We start from the raw sequence: 27,146 nt of genomic DNA, 5'->3' as shown, positions 1-27,146 counted from the left end.
CTCTAGTTTTTTGGCTCTCCACTTACCTATCTGATGACTCACCTTTTCAGACTCCTTTGCTGGATTTTCATCTTCCCCTGGACTTTATTGCAGGCCCCTATTTTCTTCTTCCTCTCCATTCTTTCAATAGTGATCTCATCTCCCATGGCTTTATTTAACATCTCTAGGTTGATTATACTCCAATTTACTTATTCAACCTTAACCTTTCTACTTACTCCAAGTGTTGCACCTTCAATTGTCTCTTGGACATCCCAAACTGGAAATCTCACAGACATCTTAAAACTCACTATGTCCAAAATGAAATCATTAAAAATTGATTTTTCCCCCCAAATACTCTCCTCCTTCCCAACGTCCCTATTGCTGTCAAAGACACCAGCAATTTCACAGACTTGTCATCTAAATGTCATCCTTGACTTCTCAATTCTTTCTTTCCAATCTTATCCAATCTTGCTATGGTCTGATTTTACCTTCACATGCCCTTTTCTTTCCTTTGATACTGTCACTGATAAGGTAAAACTGAAGTGAGTCACTAGATGGGTAGAGTAGAGGCTGATAAGAATGAGAGAATAAGAAGCTTGAGTTGGAAGCAGGGAGATTAGGTAGCTGCAGATTCACTATCACTGGGACTGGGAGAATAAATAAGATGGGAGTTTGCTATCCAGAAGGGATGAGTTTGGACAAAGAAATAATATATGGTAATAGCTTCATTGATGATGAAAGGAAATAAAATGTCCCATATCTTGCCTCCTACTCAATCTCAGTTACATATAATTCAATCCAACAAATGTTCATTGAATATCTATCTTGTGTACTACTGCTGTGGGAGGCACAAAGAAGAATAAAATACAATCAAGGATATAAGCTTTTACAGGATATAAGCTAAATTATGAAGATATAATAAGTACCTAAATAGCCATAATATAAAAGAACCTTGATGATGACTCCTATAAAATGCTAGAGGAGTGGGGTTCTTAACCTTTTCTTCTTATGTTACAGATGCTTTGGTAATCCTTCTAAGAATAATATTTTCAAATGCATAAAATAAAATGCATAGAATTACAAAGGTTACTAATTAGATTGAGATAAAAATGTAATTTTTTTCCATTCACGTTCAAAGACCCTCTGAAATCTATTCATATGCCCTGTGGGGTCTGTGGATGCCAGGTTAAGAATTCCTGCTCTAGAACTTTAAGAATAGGAAGAACTCATTTGAAAGATGTAACATTTGAAGGATAAAATTGATATAAAAAAGAAAGGAAGAGGGCATTCTAGGTGAAAGGGGATATGAAATGAGCAAATATGTAGAGATAAGAGAGCATGGGAGCAGGTTTTGAATCATAAGATCATAACTTTAGGGAAGCAACTATAAAGCATCTAGACCAACTCTCATTTTACCCAAAAGGGATAAGTGACTTGATCAAAATCAATAAGGTAGAAGTAGCAGAGCAAGAATTTGATCTCAAGTCCAATGACTTCCATTGTACTGTTAGAAACTAGGCCATTTTTTTTTTTTTTGGCGGTTATGTGGGGTATCTGTAGAAATAGTAGGTAAAGTGAATGGAAGCTAAAATAAGAAAATATTACAGGGGGTTTTGAATGCCAAATAAAGAAATTTGAACTTAATATGATAAACAATAGATAGTCAAGAAAAAGAGAATGGCCAGATCAAAATAAGCTGATAAATAATAATAAATAAAATAATTAACAGCTTTAAGATAGAGGAGAAATTGTAGGTAGGATAATCCCTTTGGAAACTACAATAAAACCAATAAAGGTTTATGGTAGTAGAAGTTTTAACAGAAATTTTAAGTTTTGAAACTAGATGAAAGGGAGAACGATGCAACTGTTATTGAAAACAGGACAGTTAGGAGAAGGAGTGAGATAATAAAGTAGCTCAGCTATTAAGAGCCAGTTTGGAGGAGCTTCCTGGAGTTAGGAAGAACTAAATTCAATTCTAGCCTCAAGATACTTGGTAACTAGTGTTAACATAGAATCACAACTTCATGAGTGAAGTGAAATTATGTGAAAATTAGGTTATTACAAGAGAAATGAACACACACATGAAATCCAAAGAGTTCACAATCCATGAAGAAGTGTTCATATTTATGACAATAGGATAAAGGAAGAAGGAAGAAACACAAATCCTTATCTAAAAGGGTATGGCATTGGGGGGGGATGGGGGAGAAAGGTGCAATAAAGATAGGAAAAGGAGCAAAAGTCACATTCTTTTCTTTGGGAACTGCTATGAATATATGATGATATGCTTATTTACAAGGGTCCCATCTGTATTGATTAGCATCTGTCTTGACTGCCAAAGACACACAGGGAGTCCCACTTAGGATACAAAGAGCATATTATGTCAAGTCAAGGTGGACCATCATCATTTACACATTTATAATTCCTTATATATTCTGGTTCAGTGTTTTCAGGAATATATAACAACTTAAAAAAAAAAAAAACCAAGTTCAGGGAACTGATTAACCTTCCTTAATGCTATGTAACCCTGGTCAAGTTACTTAACTTCAGTTTATTGCAGTTTCCTTCTCTGTAAAATGGGGGTTATAAGAGCACCTACGTGTCTCAGAGTTGTAAAGAACATATAAGATGTTTGTAAAATGCCTAGCACAGTGCTTGACACATAGTAGGTGCTACATAAATGTTACCTATTATTAGTATTTCTACAAAAAAGTCATAAAATTTGTTTGCATTACATTATTGTCACATCTTGTACATAATAAAATTGACACAAAATATCATTTAATTTAAAAAACAGTTCAAGGGAGATATACTCCTATGTAATTGAGGTTGTTGATTAGTGATAGAAAATAACTCACTCAATTAGTCAATAATAGATCACCAACCTTTTAGTAGTTATCAAAATTTACAACTACTTACCCAACATTCTCCTTGGTAAAAGCACAAAAATATTTCATGTCCAATGATACATATGCACACATCTAATTCATCCAGATAGCTTTTGTTATTATTTTGAAGATCAGACTATTAATTTTAAAGTAAAAACTTTTCTAATACAATGATGTAGATACTTACAATGATGTAGATACTCTTCCCAGTTCCTGTTGGTCCCACAAATACTGAAGGTTTCTGATGTGTGGTCAACAATTCCATTAATGTAGTATATCTAATCGTGTCCAGAGTAGGCACAATGATTTCATTAAACATCATATCTCGAGAAATAGGAGGAGCTGATTCTAGTCTCTCTACCCATGCTTCCCATCGTCCTATTCCCTGTTTTTCACAAATAGTCAAATATTGCATGTTAGGAAAGTATTTTTAAAAGAGAGGCTCTGCTCAACATTATAAAGGAAAAAGGATCAGGTGTTTTCATATTTGCTTGATCCTTAAAATAAGCAGATTTTAAATTTTAAAAATTCAATGAAGAAAAACAAACAATAGTTTTATATAAAGCAAGAGGAAAAAAGTTAGAAAAAAAAAAAGCTAGAAAATCACTTAAAATATCAGGAAATTCCTAATCTTAGCCAAATCCATCTTATTGAGAAACTTGAATTTACCAATTGGTTAAGCAGATGTGGAATTTCATTAAGTAGGTATGGGCCAATCATATAATTTTCCACTTACATACTCTAAGGACAGTATAATGGTACAAATTATGTTGCTTTTGAAATTAGCTTTATTATCAGCTCTGATTATCTGAGTAACAGAGATTAATCACAAGGTTTTATTATGCCAGTTTAGTTGGAGTCAGATCAATGAGCCTCAAGACTGAAAATTTATTGCATGAAAGTATACTTATAAACTTAAAATTCATAGAAATAAAAGTTTCTAACAGTATTCTATTATTAAATCAAAACTTGCCTACAAACAGTAACATAAAGAAGTTCAAAAATAGGAAATTTTAACTTGAAATGTGGTCCCAATAATCAGATTAAATGAGGTTTGGGCTCTGGCTTATTTTTAACTCCTAAAGATATAAAGAAATGAGCAAAGACCTTATGAATAATTGCCTTATAATTTTAAAACATGTGTATGTCCCAATAACAAAATATCACTATGATTTTAAGTGAAAATCTCTGATTAAGTAACATTATGTTAGTGTGTTTTACTTGCTTTAGTGAGATGTCCTTTGGGGCAGATTCAGAAAATAATAATAATAATAATAATGTTTTCCTTTATTTTTCTCAATACTTTTTTTGTCATTATATAAATAGAAGATGTGTAAGAAGTAGCCTGGCACAGCAGATAAGAGTGCTAGATTTGGAGTCAGGAGGACCAGGGTTCAAATCACAAGACTTTTTACTAAATAATAATCAACTTGTCTTTTGTTTACAGGAAAGAGAATTTCCACGTAAAAAAAGTTGCAAAATTTTCCTATTGATGCACATAAATAGGCACTATGGCATAGTGGAAACAATACTAGATTGCATGCAGAAGATCTGAATGCCAGGCCCATCTTTATTATATATTATATTTATGACTTCCAATAAAACATTTAATCTCTCCTTATTTGTGAAATGAGAATAATAATAACTGTCCTGATAATCTCATAATAGTTATAAGAATCAAATGAAAATACATTTGAAAGTGTTTTGTAAATTATGAAATACCATTGAAGGCAAAATGATGATGATGGTTATATAACTAAAAGGAAATAGCTAACATAGTTTTTGCCCATGGCCACCTTTTGGCCAAGGTGCCAACACTCTATAATAATTATAATTATTACATTGCATTTTTTTTAATTTTGAAAATTGTACAAGATTGCAATACATCTGCTAAAGTTAAATAGAACAAATATGCAAATCTTGACAGAAGTGTTTAACGTGGTCATTATCATACTATATCATTTTCAGAAAAATAAGTTAACATTTCTTTCAGAAATCTCACCTGACTGATGAACTGATATTCATAAATTGTTCCTTCATCAGGAAATGGTACAGTTATGGGTTTTACAATGATCTTTTCAGTACCACTCAGCAATTTGTATCTGTTTCTAGTCTCATCTGAAATTGGGCCATCCATTACTTCTCTAACAATTTTATCAAATCTCAACCGGTCGTCCTCTTTACAACTAGCTCCAACAGACCAGGTCAATGCAAACAGAAACATACCCTATATTGGTAAAAAATAAATTGAGAGAAATACTTTAAATGTTTCATTAATACTACAAATATTATTTTTAAATATTTATCATTTAAGAAAAAAAAACAAAGGAAGAGTATAAACTATTGCAACAATAGAAGCACTCTGGTATACTGTTGTTTCTAGTCTTCACCTCTTATGCTCTTCATGACCATTCAACTTCAATAGCTATCCTATCACTCAATTTCAACATTCAGAAGAAAGCAGATTGTTAAATGGATAAATTAAGAAGATATGGAATTTCATTTTTTGATTGATAGGTTGCTAAAAATAATTGCCCTTACCTCAAGCAAAGAATAAACTTCACTATCACCTTTGCCCTTAACTTTGGCTTCATCTGCAAAGTCATCCAATAGGCAATCCATTAGATTCATTAAAGACTTAACTAAATTTGTATCTGATGTAGGAGTCAATTCCTTAAAATCAAAAAGACAAAACCAATAAAAGTATTTAATTTGGCATCAAACATGCACCATATTCAGTTTAAGTAGTAATCCAATATAACATTCATTTCAATTTTATTTTGCAAGAAAACAAACCACACTCCCCAACCCAACCATTATACACTTAAAGTCTTCAGGGAAAGCAATTATATTTTAAAATATAAAATCCTGCTGGTAAGATTATGTCAATATAATAAATTAATCAGAACCTACTTTTAGGAAATTTAAAGCTACATTCACATCCATATTCATACATTCACAATAGACAGGGAATGTATTCTCTTTATTTTTCCTCAAGAGTATTTTATTTTTCCACATACACATAAAGATAGTTTCCAATATTCATTTTATGTTCCAAATTTTTCTACTTCCTTCCCTTCTCCCTTCCTGAGTCATTAAGCAATCTAATATAGGTAAAATATGTACAATCCTTTTTAAATATATTTTAGGGAAGGTATTCTTAACCAAATCAAAAACTGAGGCAATTACAAAAAAAATAATTTTGATTACATGAAATTGAAAAAATATTTGCGTATGTATCCAGGGCATGGAGGGAAACTGCTAACTGGGAAAAAAGTTTTTTATAATAACTTCAATTTTTCCTTTAAAAAATTCTTAGAAATTCCCATTTTCCTACCTTTGTATGTTTTCTAATAAATTCAACAGCAACTGGGATTATTCTATCAAATAAGCCTATTAAAAATTCTTTCTGAATAGCAGTAATCCCAGGAGGTAAAACATTTAACCAAGATAACATCAATGGTCTCCAGCCTAACATGTGAGGCTCCATATAAATCATGCCACATCTGGAAACCTATTGGGGAAGATAGAGAGAAGATATTATCTTCAAGATGACATTTATGAAAGGAATGAGCTCATATACATATTGCATAACACACATTATCTATGACACATGAAAACATTTTTAAAAAATATTCTAAAGACAATTTTAGTCTGAATTTTTAACGTAAGACTTCCAACATAATTAAAAGTAGGTGAGAAGGAAATAATTTTTGAGTCTTTGATCATTTTTTGTTCATTTTAATATAGTCTTTGTCAAGAAAAAATTTCCTTACAGGAAATAATTTGTTGGTTACACTATTATTTTATATTTAAAAGACATTAGTGAATTATCACATTAAATTGAAAATTTCATACTCTATAAACATATTTTAAAAATTGAAGAACTTACTGTAGCAGGTGAAGCCACTTCCAAATCCATTGGTTCAAAAATTAGGCTCATTTGTGGTGACATTTGGATGATCTCTCCACTCATAAGACAAAGTTTTTTATTATCATCCAAAACAGTGTTCATATTCTCAATCCAAACTGCATCTACAGGCCCGTCAAAAATCAACCATTTCCTATCTGGAGACTATATTACAAATTTGGGATAAAGGGAAAGGAAAAACATAACCAATAATTAAGAAAAGTTATAAACTTGTTCACGACAATCAAAAGCAATATCATCTTGAAAGTTAATTTAATAGAAAATTGTCTATGTACCCTCTTACCCAATTTACAATAGATACTTATAACATAAATCTATCTGTGGTATTAATTTATCAAGATGAATAGCATCTTTTCTCAAATTAAAGTTGCTAAAATTTAATCATTGCCAATATTCTCTTGATCTCATATCTGTAGAATTCTTTATGGTGCTTTAAGATTAGAAGAATAAATCTGGTACTAAAGCCAAACAGTAAGGGAATTCTCATTTGCATGGTTTGCCAGTTCATGAATCAATAGTTCTCTATTAAAACCATTTTTCCTTCTTTCCCTTTAAGCATTTGAATATTCAAACAAATATGCATAGAGTGAACTGTTCTCTATTATCTTTTCAAAAATTACTCTAGAAAGTAAGATATTATAAAAAACAAGATCAATAGGCTGTTAAATTTTTTTTTAAAGATACAGGAATACTTCCTAAAATTAGAATGATCAGAACTCTAGGGGTCAAGAGAGTCAATAATAGGAATTTTGCCATTTGATCCTAGTGATGCTGACTTTGCATATGAAGCATGTCATCAACCAGTATGGATTTTTCGTTATAGAGGTGATGAACCAGCATTGTTGCAGCCGTTCTCTTTTTTATCTGTCCTTCTTCCTAATATTCACCTTCAAACACAATGCTATGCATTCCAGCCAAAGTGGGTTGAACAACTCCTGTTTCTGATCTATACAATCCCATCTTCACACATTCAGATAGGCAATTCCCAATTCCTGGGACATCTTCTCACCTCCAAATCTGCTAAAATCTTTCTCATTCAAGGTTCAATTCAGGGATCATCTCCTCCATGAAGTCTTTTCTGTACTTGCAGCTTAAAGCCAGTCAATAAACCAGCATTTATTTAATGTATATTATGTTCTTTACACTATCCCAAGCACTGGGTATACAAAAAAAAGCAAAAAACAAAACAAGCAAACAAAAAAAAAAAAAAACACTCATTGTCCAGCCCTCAAGACAATTTAATGAAGGAGACAACATGTAAAAACTAGATACGTACAAAATATATGTAGAGTAAATGTAAGGTAATTTCAAAGGAAAAGACATAAGCATCTGAGCAGGGCAGTAGAATGTCTTTCTATAGAAATTATGTTATCTAAGTCCTGAGTTACCTGTTGCTCAGATAGTTCCTTAATCCTTTCCAATTCTATTCCATTGATAATTTCTGGCATTATCAATGCTAAAATCCATGTTTTCTCCACTATATGCTTCTTACAGAGCACTCTCCTGACACTTAAAGAAACCCAACTTCTAAATTTAGCCTCATAAGAGTCCTAGATTAATAGAACATTAGAAACCTCTGTATTCTTTCAGAAAAAGATGAATCTGCTAGGGAATTGGTGAGGAGGAGGGGAAAATGATTGAGAAGAAGTCCTTGCTATGGTTGTGGGAGGGGATCCCACTGATGAATATGCTCCTATGGGTTGTGAGAGACACTCTAAAGGGATATAGGCATATTGTACTGAGTTTAATTTTTGAAAAAAACATCCCACCAATTACATACACAATGGCAGTTTCCCCAACAGCCTGAAAAATGCCCATTTCTGTGACTTATGCTCAGAAAAGTTAGGCTCTGAATTGCTAATCTGTTCTAAAGGAACATTACAAATTATACATGCAAGTTTTTAAAATGACTGGAAAATTGAAAAAAAATCACACAAAAAATAGTTTTTCAAAACAACATCATGGCCTTAATTACATTACAAAGGTCAAATATATATATATATACTTACCTGTGAAGAAGCAAATGCTCTAAAGCTAACTGCTAGGATACCATCTGACCATTCATGAGATACTAAGTCAAACTGTCCATATAATTGACCCATAGTTATTGCCTTGGGATTTATTACAGTAATTTGAACTTTGTTTTCTTCCATCAAGCCCTTAATGGAAAAAAAAAAGCTTGTTATGTATAGACTATATAGGAATAACTCTATACTGTATTTTCCTCAAGTGATAGAAAGTAGTACATTAAACTAAAGATGGTGGTATGTTAAGACTTATGAAAACTGGCATTTATGGCTTATACTTTTCCTTCTATAGAATTATCTTATCTCAGAAAGGAGTATAAGGAGTGACTTGTTCATGAACCAGAGTTTAGAATGAACTTTCTGGTGACAACTAATTAGGTGCTAATTTCCTCTAGTCCCCCAGGATTAATTGAGACCCATGAAGGGATCCTGCCCAAAGTATATACATCCCTTGGGTCAATGGCAGCTGGCTCAGTTATGGAGTAGGAAAAAAATCTCTCAACATCAGGAGTGAAGGACCATATGGCCAGACACTGTTGAGATAGCATTACTTAGGATGCTGAGTCTTACAATGAGCTGCCCTCCAAAAAATGCATTCAGCCATATGCTCTGAAATAACAGTCTGCATGCTCAGGCTGGAGTGGCATAAATAACCAGAAAAGAGTGGGTTTTTCCCATTGTAGATTAGAGCCAAGGGAAGTAAGATAAAATTTAATAAAAGGAAAATATAAATTTCTATACTTGAGGTTTTTTAAATCAGCTTTACAAGTATAAAATTAAAGAGGTATAACAAGGTTACAATTCCAATTTAAAGGATCTAATAAACTACACAATGAAATTTAAGCTTAATGAATAGAATAGCATGACAGTTAAAAATACTGCTAATGCTTTTTTGTAGATTCCTCCCATCTTACCATCCTTGACCACTCACTTAATACATAACTGTCCAAGAAGCTTTTTAAGGGTATCAAGTTAGGTCAACATAAAACAGGAAACAAATATAAAATATACAAATACAGAAAAACAGTGTTTTCCAAATATTATGTTCTAAGAATATATTAACAATTATCTCAAAGCCTCAGGTTATCATGCCTTATGGTAAATATTCTTTTCTTCCAATTTAATTTTAAGTACCTAATCAATAGAGCTATACCACAGGAATTTTCACTTCCCAGACTGTAAGGAGTCAGGGATCTGGGTAGGGGAAAACTGAGAGTTTCTCTGCTGATTAGGAATGTCAGAATCAGCTGTGCTGCAGAGACATGGCTTTGGGAGGGAAGGAACCAGCATACATGGTGAGGGCAGAAGCAGTGGGACAGGGACATTGCTGGCTACAGGCACTTGCAGGAGCGAGGAGCTCTTGGTTTGGGTTCCAGATCAAAAGGGAGAGCTGAAGTGAAGCTAGAGGCACTCTCCACTCCATGATTAGAGGTGTTTACACTAATACCTCTCATTAAAAAAAATATAAATGGGCAAAGAAAGAACCCAACCATATAACTTATTATGGGAATAGGAAAGACCAGGGTTCATTTTAGAGGAGAACACTGAAGTAAAAAAAGTTTCTTATACTCTAAAGAGTAACATTAAATGGATCCCTGCCCAGAGAGAATTTACATTAGAACTCAAAAAAGAATTTAAAAATCAAATGAAAGACAATGCAGAAAAACAAACAAAAAAAAATCTAAAAAACTAAAAGTCATCCAAGAAAAACAAGATTATGAAAAAAAAAATTTAACCAACTAGAAAAGGAGATACAGAGTCTTAAAGACAAAATAACAATTTCAAAATTGAAAAGGGGAAGCCAGGAAAGCTATAAGGGACCAAGAAATAACAAAAAAGAATATTAAAAAATGAAAAAATATAATAGAATGCAAAACATCTTATAAGAAAAGCAACAGATCAAAAGAACATATCAAGAAGAGAAAATATAAGAATAATTGGACTACATGAAAACTATGACCAAAAAAAGAACCTTGACACAACAATGCAAGAAATAAAACAAGACAACTATGTTGGAGTGATGGAACATGTGGGAAAAGTGGAAATAGAAAAAAATTCACCGATTACCATGTTAAAGAGATCCTTTATGGAAAATACATAGGAATATTATTGTCAAATTTCAAAATCCCCAGATCAAAAAGAAAATTTTGCAAGAAACAAGAAAAAAAAACAATTCAAATATGATGGAGCTACAATTAAAATTGTACTGGACTTATCAGCAACCACAATTAAAAAGCCATAGGTCCTGGAATAACATATACCAGTAATCAAAAGAATTAGGCCTGTTGCCAAAAATATCATATCCAGAAAATCAATAATACTGAATAAAAAAAAAGGAACATTCAGAGAACTTGCAGATTTTCAGGACTTTCAACTAAACCAAACTCAATAGAAAATTTAACATAAAGCAGCCAATTTCAAAGATCATGGACAAATTTTTTTTACAAATTTACCATATGTTTAAGATTGACACTAGCAACTGAGTAGTTCAAAAGAAAGATTGGGGCAGAGTTAAGGTAAAAATAGTAATTATGCTATAAAAAATGAGGTACAGAGGAAAAATAGACACAGAGGCATTAGAGAGTGGAAGAAGGCTCATAGTTCTAAAAACCTACTCACATTGGGAATGGGTTCAATAGGCAACATTACATATATACTTAAAGGGCATAATATCCTCTGAAACCTATAAAGAAATAGGGCGGGGAGGGTTGGAGTGAGAGGAAAGCAAAAAATGAGGGAAAAAGACAAGGGAAAGAATCCATGGGTGGGGGGAAGTTAAGTAATAGCAAGGCAAGTTAAGGAGCAGAATTAAAGCAAAGTGTTAGCAAGAGAGGAAACATATGTGGGTATGTGTGTATATTGGGGAGGTGGGGGAACGAGTGCATGTGTGTGTATGTGTATGTATGTGTGTGTGTGTGTGTGTGTGTGTGTGTGTGTATTTATATATGTATAAATAAATATAACCTTGCTTAACCATAGCCTGCTTAGGGAAGGCAGGGATGGATGATGAAAGAGGGACAAAAGAATAAAATAAAAAAAGTATACAGCAGAGACTAAAAGATAGATGCTCAAAAAAAAAAAATAAAAAACAAAACAAAACAAAAAAATAAAAAAATTATATAAAAAAATTTTAAAAAGAAAAGAGACACTCGTGAATATAATTTCTTCTATTACATATCCTTTCTTGATCTGATAATTTATTATAATATATCTTTAATCCTCTCTGATGTTTGCCAGATAATGTTCTGGGTTTTTTTTTTTTTTGTTTTGTATTCGTTTTCAATTTTTTATTGTGTTTTTTTTTTTTTTTCTGAGGGAATTGGAATTAAGTTATTTGCCCAGGGTCACACAGCTAGGAAGTGTTAAGTGTCTGAGACCAGATCTGAATTCAGGTCCTCCTGACTTCAGGGCAAGTGCTCTATCCACTATGCTACCTAGCTGCCCCCCTTTTTTATTCTGTTTTTTATAAAAAATAAATTTTAAGAAGAAAAGAAAAAATAAAGTATTACATATTAGTCAGTTATTAGAATTATTGTCTCATTATACCCATCTTCTTATTCAATAATTCAAATTGTACCATCCTTAAGAACTTATTTCAAGTTTTGTTCTGTCACCATTACAATGCCTTTCTTACAATGATTTTCTTCTTATATATATTTCTATAGAATTTAATTGTCCATATGATTCATTTGGGGCAGCTAATAAACAGATTGCTGGGCCGGGAATTTGAAAGACTTGAGTTCAACTCAATAGTAAAAGGAGAAGAAATGGCAATCCTCTCCAGCATTTTTGCCAAGAAAAACTCAAGGGGTCATGAGTCAGACACAACTGAATAACTTAACAACAATAATCATATTTGACCCTCACATGTGAGTCTAGTATTAGCTTTATGTTTGTGTGTCTTGTATCCCTAAACTACATTATAAGGTTTTAGAGAAATGCATCTTATCTTCTTCTATACCAAATTAATACATACTAAAAAAATGAAATACTGACTGAAGTACTGAACATATAGAGATTCTACCAAAATTTGCAATGTTATCTTTGTTTCACTAATACATGTCTATAATCACAAAACACTTGCATTAAAAAAAATCTCATGAACTGCTTACCTTTTCACATATGTCATTCAAGGCACCAGCTAAAACTCGATATGCACTTGTTTTTCCTCCAAATGGCTCTCCAACAATCATAAAACCATGGCGTACAATCATCATTTCAAATACTTGTAGAATCTTCTCATAAAAGAATTTGGTCATTTGCAAATTCATATCCTCACAATTATCTTTAATAGCTGTCATTAAATCATTGTAATCTGGTTTAGGCAACTTCACTCCAGGAAACAAATCTGAAGTAATCCCCTGCCATGGGAATATTCCAATGTGTATATTTATTATATTTTGTCCAACACAAAGATACTAAAATTTTGCCAGTTCTAATATCTAACATAGATGAAACATTTAAACTCATGAGATATAACAGAATTTTAACATTATTTAAATAATATGATAGCATCATATTATCTAATTTAAAATACATACATGCAAATGTGTACATGAAAACAAATGGACAAGTGAAAATCTAGGTGTGCTGATATATTTTTAAAAAATAATTATAATTAAGATCATTCAGAGAACTAATAATTTTAAATCAACAAAGGTGATTTGACTAGTATTACTTAGATTTATATGCAAAATATGATTAATTTTGTCCTGAAACATTTAAAAAAATTTTTTTAGTATTCAATGCCAAAATAATATGAATCTGCATTCTAGACTTACTAGTATAACCCCTGTCCCCAAGCCCTTTGGTATGGGACTCTCTCATTAGTGGAAATGAAGGCTCTGGCTGGCCTGACAAGGAAGGAATAGAGCTAGTGAGAAGTGACAGCTTAAGTTATCAGCTTGGGAACTCTTCAAACAGGAGTTTCCCTTCAGGACCCATACAAATGAAAGTCTTCTTTGAGCTTCAAGGTAGAAAATGGACAATTTGCCAATACTACTTCAAGTTACTGAAAGAAAAGACTGTGGGAAGAAAGCCATGAGAGGAGCAGATAATCTCTACCATATTCCCTGAATTGGGAGATTTCAGGGAACTTCCCCTTATATATTTTCAAGTACTCTCTCAGTTGAGTTAAATTATATTGCTCCCAATGAAAGAGGTTTCACTTTGTGTTCTGTGGTGTATATTCTGCTGTGTATACCTTCTCTGATTTCTGTTCTACTTTGATTTGTATAAATGGGTTTCTTTGTTATTCTCTATGTTCATTATAGAACTAGTATTAGGTAGGGGAAGTGTTAAGCTTGGAATCTCCCTTCTCCCCCCAAATAACAAAGCTTAAAAAGGCCAAAGTTTTCCATTTCATACAAGGACTTCTCCAGTTAATCTATATTTGGCCACTGGATCCAGATAGTTATGGAGGACAGAGTGAGACAGGTGACCTTGCACAGCCCTCCCTCACTTAATTCCAATTTACTTGCATGTCATGGTATCATCTCCCTGATGTCATAGTCTCTTGAGGACCCATGAGAAAACCTATAGTTTTTGTACTTTTTGAAAGGCTAGCCAGAGATCAGTGACAGGATTTATATAATGCCTATTATCTAGGAAGTACCTAGCCAAATTTTGGGTCATTATCAGATTGACAACAGGACAAAGATTTTTCTCCTCTACAATAAATCACAAAGATTATATAGTAAATCACAGAAGGTTGCAATCTGCATCACTGGAAGGAGTACCCATACGAATGAAATCATAGATCCTTGAGGTCTGAGGAAGTATCAGATACATGATGTTCTATTTAATGGCCTGATATTCCTGGGATTTGGAATCTGCAATAAACAGATGCTTGAGCCTCACTTCTACTGAGAAACTCATTGATTGCACTGTCAAGAAAAGTTCCTTTGATATGGGTTTTAAGGTGTACTTCTTGTTCTGATCCACTTCATAATGGAGATGCTCTCCTAGACACAGATAGTTCCTCACATATTCTTTGGATAGTTCTCTACACACAGAAAAGAGACTAGAATTCTGGTGTCTTAAGTTTTAAATATAGACAGTATAATGAGACAAAATATAAGATGAGGAAAAGTAGAGACATAGATCAAAAGGACTGAAAAGGATAAGGAATATAGAAGACAAACTGTTAAATAGGGAAAGAGATTAAGGTGGAGAGGACAGAGACAAATAGTGAACTTACTGGGGAAGAGAAAGAGAATGACTTGGAATTTTTTCAGGGGAGAAGAAAAAGGAATAAGCATTGATTTAGTTTCTACCATGTGCCAGGTATTCCACTAACTATTTTAAAATTATTATCTCATTCTATTCTCACAATAACCCTATAGAGTGGGTGCCACTATTACTCACATATTTTACAGCTGAGGTAAGAGTAAACACAAAGTAGTAGTTAAGTGACTTGTCCAGGATCACATAGCTAGTAAGTATTTGAGGTGGTCTTGAACTGAAGTCTTCTCTTATTATATATTTTTATAAGTGAAGGTATCAAGAATCTAAACAGGAATTAACTTTTTCTTTCTTTCTTTTTTTTCTTTCTTTCTTTCTTTTCTTCCTTTCCTTTCTTCTTTCCTTCCTTCCTTCCTTCCTTCCTTCCTTTCTTTCTTTCTTTCTTTCTTTCTTTCTTTCTTTCTTTCGCAATTGGGGTTAAGTGACTTGCCCAGGATCACACAGCTAGGAAGTATTAAGTGCCTGAGGCTGGATTTCGAACTCAGGTCCTCCTGACTCCAGGACCAATGCTCTATCTATGAACTGTGTCCCTGGATGTTAACATTTAAGAATGAAAAGAGGAAGTTGCTAAGAAAGTATCTGATAGGAGGCAAGTTGCTGACCTGAGTTTAAATTCAGAGTCAGATACTTATTAAATTTATGACCCTGTACAAGTCTCTTATCTTGTTTGCCTCTATTTCTTCCCCTGTAAAATGTGGATAATAATAGCAACTTCCTCTCCAAAGTTGTTGCCAGTATCAAATGAGATATGTTAAGTGCTTAGTTTAGTGGAGTTTGTCGGTTCTATCATTGCTATTGAGTTCCCATGCTAGCCCCAAGCCTTGTTGTGCTGCAAGTCCTCAAGCCAGGTATGAGGCAATTTACCTTGATGGAAAGAAAAGTGGGATCCCAAAACCTGACTACCTTATTTTAGCTTTACCTCTGCCTAAAATATAAGTATCTGGAAAAGGCTGATCTCTCTCTCTCTCTCTCTCTCTCTCTCTCTCTCTCTCTCTCTCTCTCTCTCTCTCTCTCTCTGTCTCTCTCTCTGTGTCTCTCTCTCTCTCTATGTCTCTCTCTCTCTGTCTCTCTCTGTCTCTCTGTCTCTCTCTGTGTCTGTGTCTGTCTGTCTCTCTGTCTCTGTCTCTGTCTCTCTCTGTGTCTGTCTGTCTGTCTTTGTCTCTCTGTCTGTCTGTCTCTATCTGTCTCTCCTTAATTCTTCCTAGTGAAACTGGAGGATGAGGGAAAGTAACATTTTTAAAAAAACTTTTATCATTCTGACATCTTTAGTCAATTTTCCAAGGTCTAAACATCAAAACTATTAAACCTGATTTTATCTTACACATTCTTACAAATTCCCATTACTTTTATCTAAGGAAATAAAAACAATTTAAACTTTTATTTTAGTATATTTTTCCTTTGTATTGAACTATAGCTGAATCTCAATCTTAAATACAGTTTTTAAGACTATATTATTAAACACCGCCAAAATTATGCACCAAAATCAGAAAATGAAATTATTAAATTCATAAATGACCTAAATTGTTGACTTTTCTCTGAACCAAGTCATTAAATAAAACAGATACTTTTTTGTTTAAGTGATTTTAGAGAGCAAATATTTTCATTTATTTTGTAAAATATCTAATACAGAGTTTGACACATTGAAGTACTTGATAAATGTACTATTATAAGAATTTTGGTGTTATATAAATTAATATTCTTACCTCAAAAAGTGGTAGATCATGGGACAAAAATTTTGGTAGATTCACATCTATGATGGATCTAAATAGCAAAATTTCTTCATTTTCATTTGGATATTTCAGCTAAAAATGAAGTCATTATCATTTATTCAGCAAATTATTTTTTCATTCTTTTAATAAGAACAAATTGGAAATTAAATGCAAAATTTTAACCTTTAAATATTGTCTTATTTTACTCTTGGATCAATTGAAGGATTACTATACATTTTCTATTTAGATATTTACATGTCAGTACAGACAAGACTCCCATAATGTTTTTATTTTACTTCAATTATCTTTATCTTTTTTCTTTTTGGTTCTAAACCCACTACCTTATTTAAATAAGAAGTCCTGTGTAAAAACTTTCTCTGATGCAATTCAGCAACTAAGCCATGAAAGTTATCTCGCATACTGACTTTTCCAATTTTATCTCCCAGCAACTGAAAATATGGATTTATAGGAAGTTGGGTGCAGCATCTTAAATTTAGGTTTTTTTCTATTATTGAAGGCATTTCAATTGCCCTTAAAACTGTCAACTTTCCAAATGATTAGGGGAAATAAAAGAATTCCATCCATTCATTATACCTTTCCAGTAATCTCTGGAAAGCTAACTTTAGGTTAAGGTTATTATCTTTTCAAAAAGGATAGTCTTAAACAAATGGCTAATGGATATATAATGTAGCTTTGGTGTTGCCATCTAATTCTTTGTACTTCAAAAATGATTATGAATGAGTCAATGTACCTTATGAATAGAGTAAAAATCAGAAATGGCTGATGCTAGGTTTTCAGTACCTTCCATAGTGCCTTGCATGAAAGAGGTTCATTAACAATTTAACTCAGCCAAAAAGAAGATATTCACTTCTTCCATTCCCCGCCATAATTCTCTTAATTAAAAACAACAGATAATTCTTTTTAAAGTATCTACTTTCAAGAGCAAGCATGAGGTAAGCACATAGGCTTTAGATTTTTATGGGTTCAAATCCCGGTGCTTCAAATTACTCCCATGAGGAAGTCACAAGTGCTTGGAGCCTGAGTTGTCTTGTCTGTAAAATGAGGAGTTTGGATTAAGTGATCACTTTGATCTCAGGTCTAAAACAATTTTTTAGTTACTGTCCTTTATTATCTTGTGATACATTTTCAAAATACTCTGTGAAGTAGCTAAAACTCAACTGTCTTAACATCCTATCTGCCTATTTTTGATCAAATTACTAATTCTAAGAGTCTTTCTCTCTCTTACTCTGTCTCTGTCTTCTCTCTGTGTGTCTGTCTCTTTCTTTGGGTGTGTGTTTCTGTCTCTCTCTTTCTCTCTCTCTCAGAGACTATTATTCTACTAATTCTAAGAGTCTTTTATTGTTTGGTATCCAGCAATCTAGCCTCCTACCTTCTTTCTAAAGACCTAAAATATCTCAATGGCAAACCTTGTTTTTTAATTAGATTCCTTCATTACATCAAAATATCTGCTTGACAAAGCATATTTAATAAAATATAGCAAATATAATAAAAAAAGATTATACAGAACTACCCTGTTTTATTACATTTAATACAACCATATTTATGCAAAATGTGATATTTTTCCACATTTTATAACAAAATTATAAATTTTAAAAATACCAGTAAGAGCATGCTACATTTAGAAAGTACTTGGTAATTGATTTTGACAAAGAAGTTTAGTACTAATTTATTGCTGGATATTTGGTTCAAGTACATAGCCAAGGCATATATGATAAAATACGCTATGCTCTGAATATTTCACTTTATCATACCATAATGCTATATTGTCAGAATAGGTAAATCCAAATTATTTCTTTTATGTTGTTATTATTTACTAGAAAAAAAGCCCTTCAGTTATGAAAAACTAATAGGAAACAGAAGTTTACCATTATATGCCAAAATTCTTGGGAATATGATCATCTAGGATAAAAATGAGTATAGTTTCTTTTGCTCTATCACTTAAGTTTGCATACATAGGAATTGTACCTGGAATCACTAACCAACAAGAATCATATTAGTCAATTTTGTAACTACTATGGTTTATCCTTTTTTTCTCTCACAAAGAATCAATTGAGGAATAATTATATAATTACACAAAACAGTTTTAAGTCAAGGGGAAATAATTTAAAATCAATACAACCTCATTACCAATTTAATTGTGATTAATTTCTTTTGTAAATATAATCCAAACAAAAGTTATATGATCTCCATTCCCACATTTCCAACAGTCTTATCACTTCTCCTTGTCTGGATATCCTGCTAGCATATTAAAATGGCTTTGTTCAAGAACCAAATTTAGCTTCTTTCCCCAAACCAGATGCTACATTTGATTCTATTTCTTTTAATAGCACTACCAGGCTTGAACTCTAAGTAGCATCTTTCCGTGTTCCCTATGGTTTAGTCTATTCATACATATGCTGAATTCTATAGATTGTACTCTGAAATACCTTCCAATCCATCCATCCTTTCCATTTACAACTGAAGACATATTCTGGTTTTACCTTCTAGGTAAATTGATTTAGACTAACAAGTGGCCTACCGTAGACTCATCTCTCCTCCCTCTCCAATCTATTTTATGTGGAATTGCCAATTTAATATTGTCAAAACACTCCTTTGATTATGTCATTCCCCTGCTCAAAAATGCCTTTTTGCCAGTGCCTATTAAATTAAGTCCAAAATTATTAGCTTGTTATTCAAGGCCTTCACAATTTGAACCGGATCATTCTTTTCTGTCTTATCTTCTACTATTTCCTCAGGTATTAAGCCTTTCAACCTAATTGAACTACTGTATGGTCCCCAAATCTAAACTATGTTTTATTTGCTCTGCATTTTGCTCATATTATCCTCTCTGACTGGAATACCCTACTCCTCCCTCAAACACCATTTCCTTTTGTGGAAATCCTGCCTGCTCTGCCCAATACCTCCCCTCCCTTGGCCTCCACTGCATCATTTTGTGCTTCTTCTGTCTTGGTCTTTAGTCATTTTTACACCTGGTTTATCCTAAAGATCCCCATCCCTCAAGCAAATACTGTGGCAGAGGCTAAATCTAGAAAGGCCCTAAAACAATACCTCAAACACAGGTATGAACTCAATAAATATATGTTGTATAAATGAATGAAAAAACAAAATATTACATTTCTATGAATGTATAACTGGTATACTGACTAGATTTGTATATATATCCACTAATTATTAAAAATTCTCAATAAAATGAAATACACTTACATAAATATAAAAGGCTTCAAAGACATTTACAAACAAATTTTACTTTTTAGCACACAATTATTAATTGTGAATAAAACTATATTAATATAAGTTTTATATGGATAGAAAACTACAAACAAGTTTTTCTAAAATTATGCTGATACCACTTATATATGCAAAATCTAGAAAGTTTCCATACAATGTAAGAACATATTGTCAATTTAGTGAAAAATGTTTAACTGATTATTTAAAATTTTCAGATGTTTGAATAACTAACACTTTGATTTTCTGATGATATTTTTATGGTCACATGATTAAGTAATGTAATAATGCTATGCAAGAAACACTAGATTCTCATACCTTCAGATTACCAGCAGCAGTAAGCACTGACTTCACTGCTCTCATTCCATAGTCATAATGGTGTTGAGATGACAATTGTTCTGAACACAAACGATAAGTAGCTACAATCTTCACTGAGAGGGGTCGAGCAGTAACAAAACCACAGGAATAAAGAACGATTTCTGCAATCATGGCATAGTCAGGTACCATCATTGCTACTGTTCTAAAGAGAGCCTATTAGAGAGAGTAATCATGTATTTTAAAATGGATAATCAGAAAAATAAGTCTTTTTAACATTTATCAATTTAATGAATGCATCATTATATGTTTTTGCAATAGTACCAATCTACATTAAAGTTTTTTTCAGTCAAAAGAGTGATAATTTTAAGAGTTGAAAGAAAAAAAGCATTCTATTATGTTGTGTAATAATAAAATGGCCTCATTTTTTCTTAAAATTCAAATATTTTACACATTTTAGAATAAAAATTTTGTAATTGCATTTTTGATTAGTTCATTTTGAGTTTAACTTATAGATCAACATGGTTATCAATAATTGGAGATAGGGTGAAAAGGAGAATAAAAAATGAAACTATAGCAAATACTTCTGCAAAAAGAGTTCTGCAAAAATCCAATCCTTACCTAGAAGAAAATCTGACTGCACTCTTCTCTCATGACCTTACATTTATTTTACTATGTATACCTTTGGTATATAATTATATATATACATGCTTTTTCCTTAAATAGAATACAGGCAGGATTGCTTCATTTTTGTCTTTCTATCCTCAGCATTTAGCATGCTGCTTAGAAGATACAAAGTGCTTAATTAATGTTTATTTGATTAATAAATCAGTCAGCACCAAGTAATATATTTAAGGATCAGCATACAGTATCCTCTGAGTTTTACCTGGGAATGTACATCATTTGTACTTAAATGATGATGATAATAATATTTAGCACTTTTTATCACTTTAAGGTTTGCAGAACACTTTACAAATATTATCTCAGATGATCATTACTATAATCTTGAGAGGTATGTGCTATTATTATTCCCATTTTACAACTGAGGAAATTGAGGGAGAAAGACATTAAATTCCTTTCTCAGTGTCATACAGAAATATATATACATGAGGCTGTATTTTAAGTCAGGTCTTTCTGACTCTAAATTCATAAGTTCTAGACAATGTGCCATCTAGCTGCTTTTATTTAAGAGGACCATTTACATAGGGGTGTATAAGAAACTATAAATAGGACGCCTACAGAGAAATATTATAAAATAATCATGTTGAAGTCTTAGGTAGATGGCAGAGTAAGAGGCCGTTTAGGAAGAGTTTTCTATGACCACATTAAAAAATACAAGTGAAAAAAAAGACAAAACACAGCATTGCTAAGGACACAGAGGAAAGGACCCACCACAGGTAATTTTTGGAGGAAAAAAAAAACCATTAAATCACTAGCCCATGGCTCTCGGTTACAACCCCTTCTGCTCACCCTCATCCCATTTTATAACCTTTCCCTCATGGTTCCTATAATTTTAGGCATCCCACTTTTAAAATTAACCACTTTAAACTCTCCTGGGTTAGGGAATACTTCATTAATAGGACTTAATTGAGGACAATAAAATCAGACAATTCCTAAAGCTTGAGAAGAAGGTAAGCATAGAAGAGTCTGAACCCCAGGAAAAAAGAAAGCGTAGGAAGGAGGACACCAGAAATTCAGAGTTAAATAAAATTCATTCACAAAGAATAGAAAAACAAACAACAACTAGAAAAAGTGAGAGGAAGATGGAGAAGTCTGAGTGCTAAGGCTGCTAGAAGCACCCCACTCAGCAGTGTCCTTGAGGATCCTTTCCTGACTCCATGATGACCAGCTACCTAAAACCAGTTAAGGACATCAGTAAGTCAATTGAAAAAAGAATTGTTGACACCAGAAGAGTAAAACTAATAATGATGAAGAATAGGTACAATTATAGTGCCAAGCAAAGTCTCCTAGCAGCAGTTACCCCATTGATCACCTTCACACCTTGAAGAAAACAGACCTCATTCAGTCCTAATTGTCTAAAAGTAAGTAGAAGAGCAGCAAGAAAAGAGCCAGCCGTAGAAGAGAGAGATAACAGCGGTTGGTCTTTTGAAGGTAAACACATTTTCAGCAAAGACTTCATGGAAATAAATCACATAAAAGCTGACTGAGAAGAAATGAAAAAACTTTTGAAGAATTTTGCAACTTCTCAAAAGCCATACAGCCCATATATTTAATTATAGGTTCAGCTAGTTATCCACTTGCAGTACATGTCAAATATTATATATATTTTTGCACATATATACATGTATATATACATATATATCAATGGATGAGTTAAAAAGACTGTCTATAGAACTGTATATTATAATATATACAACAGGCATTATGTAAATACTTCTTTTTCCTTTGTGGATAAATAGACCAAACTTTTGAGTTATTATAGATCTCTATTAGTATGTCATGTGACATCCAGAAGCTTGATGAATTCAACTCAACAGAACCATCTGGAAGACCTTACCATTAGATGCAGAATGGTCATTTTAAAAGAATTCTACATTTGAAATCAGAAGATTTAATTTCAAATCCCAGCTCTAAGATTTTTTATTCATGCTATCTTGGGCAAATTATTTAAACCTTTCTAGGCCTCATTAACATGGCTGGTAAAATGAAGGGGATGGACAAGATGACTACTTAGTTCTCTTTCAGCTCTAAATTACTTCTCTTTTAGAAAATCCTTCATAGAGTTTGACTTTGTTCAGGATCTCCCCAATATTATAGAGTATACTTCTAGTTAGCATATGCCTCCCATTTCTGTTTCACTACTAATTATTAATTATCACTGGGCCTTTGAACAAGGTTATCTTTATTATATCTTCCAAGAAATGTTGTATGATTATAACACATATATGAGATACATTTTGTTGCAGAAGAATCTTTAAGGTAGCATTTTTTTTCTACTTATTCAAATGCTTTTTTGAAATCATCAAACAATAAGCTCAGTCAGGGTTCTTCTATTATTAACCATCCTTCATTTGATTATATTATGGCAGAGACATAGTCTATTATGTAATATTGCTTGTGAAAGTCTTCCCATTCTCATTTAATAGCCTTTTCAAAGATGTCCTGGATTAGTGTATATGTATGGCTAGTAGCAAATCTTGGTTGCCCTTTTTTGGGTAATAACAAGGACTAAGGTTATTTTTTTCTATACCTTTAGCATTTTTACCCTCCCTTGCATACCTTAAAAATAAATCCCTAAACATCCTTAAACCCTCACATTCAGCATAAACCTCTTCAATAAATACTTGATTTAGTTCAAGTGCTTTTCTAATCTTTTTCTTCACTGACATTTTCATTTCCTTAAGAATCTAGGACTATAGTGTTAAAAGTCCAAATGGGATAACTACACTATTCTTGTTGGTGAAAAAAGCTATTAGAAAAAAATCTTTCATAGATGATTACCATATTTTTTTCTATTTGTTGTTCTCATTCCAGTTTTATCCCTAAACTTCCTGAGCGTGAATTTTTGCCAAGCTTTCTTTAAACATTTTTTCCTTATTATTTTATGAGGTAACAGAACTAATGATCTTGCTTCACTTTTCACCATAAAATTTTATACAATTTTGGCTTTTTAGTTTTTTTATTTTTTATTTTATTATGCTAATCTATATCAGTTATATCAGTTAATTTTTACAAAATAAATGTCATAATTGATGTCAATGTCCTTTTCTCCATCCATGGCTCATTTTTCAATAACAAGAACATGTTGGATAGCATTTTCATTCTTTCTGATGTTGTTTGCTTGCATTTTTGTTTTCTTCTCAGGTTTTTTTTCTTTTTAGATCCAATTTTTCTTGTGCAGCAAAATAACTGTATGGATATATATATATATACACATCTATTGGATTTAACATATATTTTAATATGTATTGGAATATCCGCCATCTAGGGGAGAAGGTGGGGAGGAGGGGAAATTTGGGGAACAGAAGGTTTTGCAAGGGTCAGTGTTGAAAAATTACCTATGCATATGTTTTGTAAATAAAAAGCTATAATAATAAAAAAAGAAAAAAAAAGAACATGTTGGATGTATTTTCATTGCATAGCAGATAATTTTATCATTCTTATTCTTTCTTTTCATCAATTTCCTATTTTTGCTATTGATACGTTTAAAGAATTGTTCCCATTATACAAATATATATCTTTTTATGACATTTTCTGTCATAAATTGTAGTCTGGACTAGCTTTCTGGAGGATCTCTGGATGGGCTTTGGTCTTTGGTGGAGAAGTGATGAAGGCAGGAGAACCACCACAAGGATGGTCAAGAATGGAATCTGGACTCTCGAGTCTGGAGTCTTCTCTGTGTCTGTGTCTGAGACTCGTGAGTCTGAGATCAAGCTCGAGCACACACACTCCCACACTCCCTGTCTCCAGTCCTCTCAGCTCTTAAATACCTTAGTACAATTACATCCTTACAACACACTGAGCATGTGTTAACTGGAAAATCATTACATCACCATATTACACTAAGTAGTAAGTATATGTGAACTAGAGAAACATTATCTCATCAATCACACTGAATAACACACTACTGTAAGTATCTTTGCTTTAAGTATACTTTTCTCAGAGTTCCCCAATATCTGGGGTCCTCTACAATAAATTATTTCATGCAATGGGAAAAGAATGATATATATATATATATTGACATGCATATAAAAACACTTTATCTTTAAAAAACATAATAAAACTAAAATAATTTCTGAGTTATATGTACTTTTTGTTTAGGAGTACCTAACTTTAACTAGCTTTCCTTGTTAATGAATAAGTAATATAAATGCTATATCTTTTTCTTTAAGTAAGAAAAAACGAAAATGTTATACTTCAGACATTAAGTGACAACAATATGATTTCCCCTTATTCTATTGCAATCCATTTTGTACATGTCAATCTTCTTTTAGACATTAAAACTCTATGGAAGAATTCCAAGAATGTTTTAAAATTGTTTTTTTTAATACTAAACTTTTTTAAAATCAAGATTTAAAAGTGACTTTTAGGACAAGATGGAAGGAAAATGTGCTGATTATACTATGTAGCAGAGAGAGGACACCTTGATACAATTTCAATATGAAAAGTAAATAATACTTGGGGAAAAACCAGCGTAAAGCAATTGGCAGGTCCAACTATCAAAGTGGCCAATTCCTTTACACAGCCAATTGCTTTACACTGGCTTTTTGTTTTTCCTTTCTGTGTTTTTCAGGTTTTTAGTCATTCAGATTGATTCCTCTTCATATTAAATTGAAAGGAAAAGGATAAATAAAGGGATAAAGGCAAATTATAATTAAATTTGATAAGTAATTTTAATATATTCACATAAATATTTCATTTTCATTTTTTATGTGTTTTTGTTCACTAAATCTGATTTAGAATAGAGTTTGAATTGGCATATTAGAAAAGGTTAAAAAACAAGAGCAAACAACTAGCTGGAACTAAGTCACATCTAGAAGATTCACAATAGGGAAAAAACTCTTTTTATACTGTCTGAGAAACTGTAAGCCTAAACAAAAATGATTTTTAAAACATGAATAATGGAGTTAAATGAATACTAATAGTAACCTATGTAAAGTATCAGACTAGAAACCAGAATCTCCCGTTGAAGATTCTGTAAATTCTCTGGATTTCAAGTCATCTGTAAAATGATATAGTTAGATTAAATAATCTTTAAAATTTCTTTCTGTTCTATTTGTTTAAAATTCTATGCATTTTCTAATGTATATCATTTTGATAAGCTGATATTTGCTTGTGTTATCTACATTTTTCTTTCTGAAAATGATACCTAAAACTTTGTTGAATTCTTTCATATGCTGACTTGTACAAATAGATGCAGAATAAAGGAAGCAGAAACAGAAATACAATTTATATAATAAAAACAACATTATATAAAGAAACAACTCTGGTCAATGCAATAAACAATCATGATTTCAGAAGACTCGATGAAATATACTGGCTACTCAACTCCAGAGTATAGATTTGCCTTTTTTTTTTTTTTGATGCAACCACAGATATTCTGCTGTACACATATTTGTTATAAGTCCTTTGATTTTTTTTTTTCTTTTTCATGGGGGTTTGTGAGAAAGGAGAGTAGGTAAATTCTGGTAAACTTAAAATCTATAATTTATTTTTTTTTTCTGAAGCAATTGGGGTTAAGTGACTTGCCCAGGATCACATAACTAGGAAGTATTAAGTGTCTGAGGCCAGATTTGAACTCAGATTCTCTTGACTTCAGGTGCTCTATATGCTGTACCACCTAGCTGCCCTTGTAATTTAATTTTTAAAAAGAAATTCTGGGTCTAAGAATTTAGACATTTGCATCAATTTCTTACTTCTTATTTCTCTCAATTATTTACTGCCTCAGATTATTAAATCCTGGTTATTATTTTTTAATCCTCCTTTTGCTAGACATAATGTTTCTACTATGCTTCTTAAATTTTTCTTATTATAACTTTTTAATGACAGAACATATGCATGGGTGATTTTTTACAACATTATCCTTTGCACTCACTTCTGTTCTGACTTTTCCCTTCCCTCCCTCCACCCCCTCCCCTAGATGGCAGGCAGTCTTATACAAGTTATAGTGTATCCTAGATACAATATATGTGTGCAGATCCAAATAGTTCTCTTGTTGCACAAAAAGAATTGGATTCAGAAGGTAACAATAACCTGGGAAGAAAAACAAAAATGCAAGTAGTCCACATTCATTTCCCAGTGTTGCTTCTCTGGGTGTAGCTGATTCTGTCCATCACTGATTAATTAGAAC

The 27,146-nt window shown here is 32.3% G+C and overlaps 1 protein-coding gene across 1 annotated transcript in view; it reads right to left on the bottom strand.

The window, feature by feature from the left end:
* The window catches only part of DNAH7 (dynein axonemal heavy chain 7), a 280,267-nt gene that overhangs the window by 129,996 nt on the left and 123,125 nt on the right, over nt 1–27,146 (bottom strand). The window contains exons 27-35 of the mRNA XM_031960292.1: nt 20,339–20,551; nt 16,769–16,867; nt 12,935–13,183; nt 8,805–8,954; nt 6,757–6,939; nt 6,202–6,378; nt 5,406–5,537; nt 4,867–5,091; nt 3,052–3,249 (exon numbers count right to left, since the gene is read on the bottom strand). Of these exons, the coding sequence (XP_031816152.1) occupies nt 3,052–3,249; nt 4,867–5,091; nt 5,406–5,537; nt 6,202–6,378; nt 6,757–6,939; nt 8,805–8,954; nt 12,935–13,183; nt 16,769–16,867; nt 20,339–20,551 (1,626 nt within the window). The remainder of the gene's footprint in view (nt 1–3,051; nt 3,250–4,866; nt 5,092–5,405; nt 5,538–6,201; nt 6,379–6,756; nt 6,940–8,804; nt 8,955–12,934; nt 13,184–16,768; nt 16,868–20,338; nt 20,552–27,146) is intronic.

Source organism: Sarcophilus harrisii, chromosome 3 (genome assembly GCF_902635505.1).
Source record: "Sarcophilus harrisii chromosome 3, mSarHar1.11, whole genome shotgun sequence".
NCBI classification, from domain to species: Eukaryota; Metazoa; Chordata; class Mammalia; order Dasyuromorphia; family Dasyuridae; genus Sarcophilus; species Sarcophilus harrisii.
The sequence above is the reverse complement of the archived record's forward strand: the minus strand, read 5'-3'. Positions and strand labels throughout refer to the sequence as shown.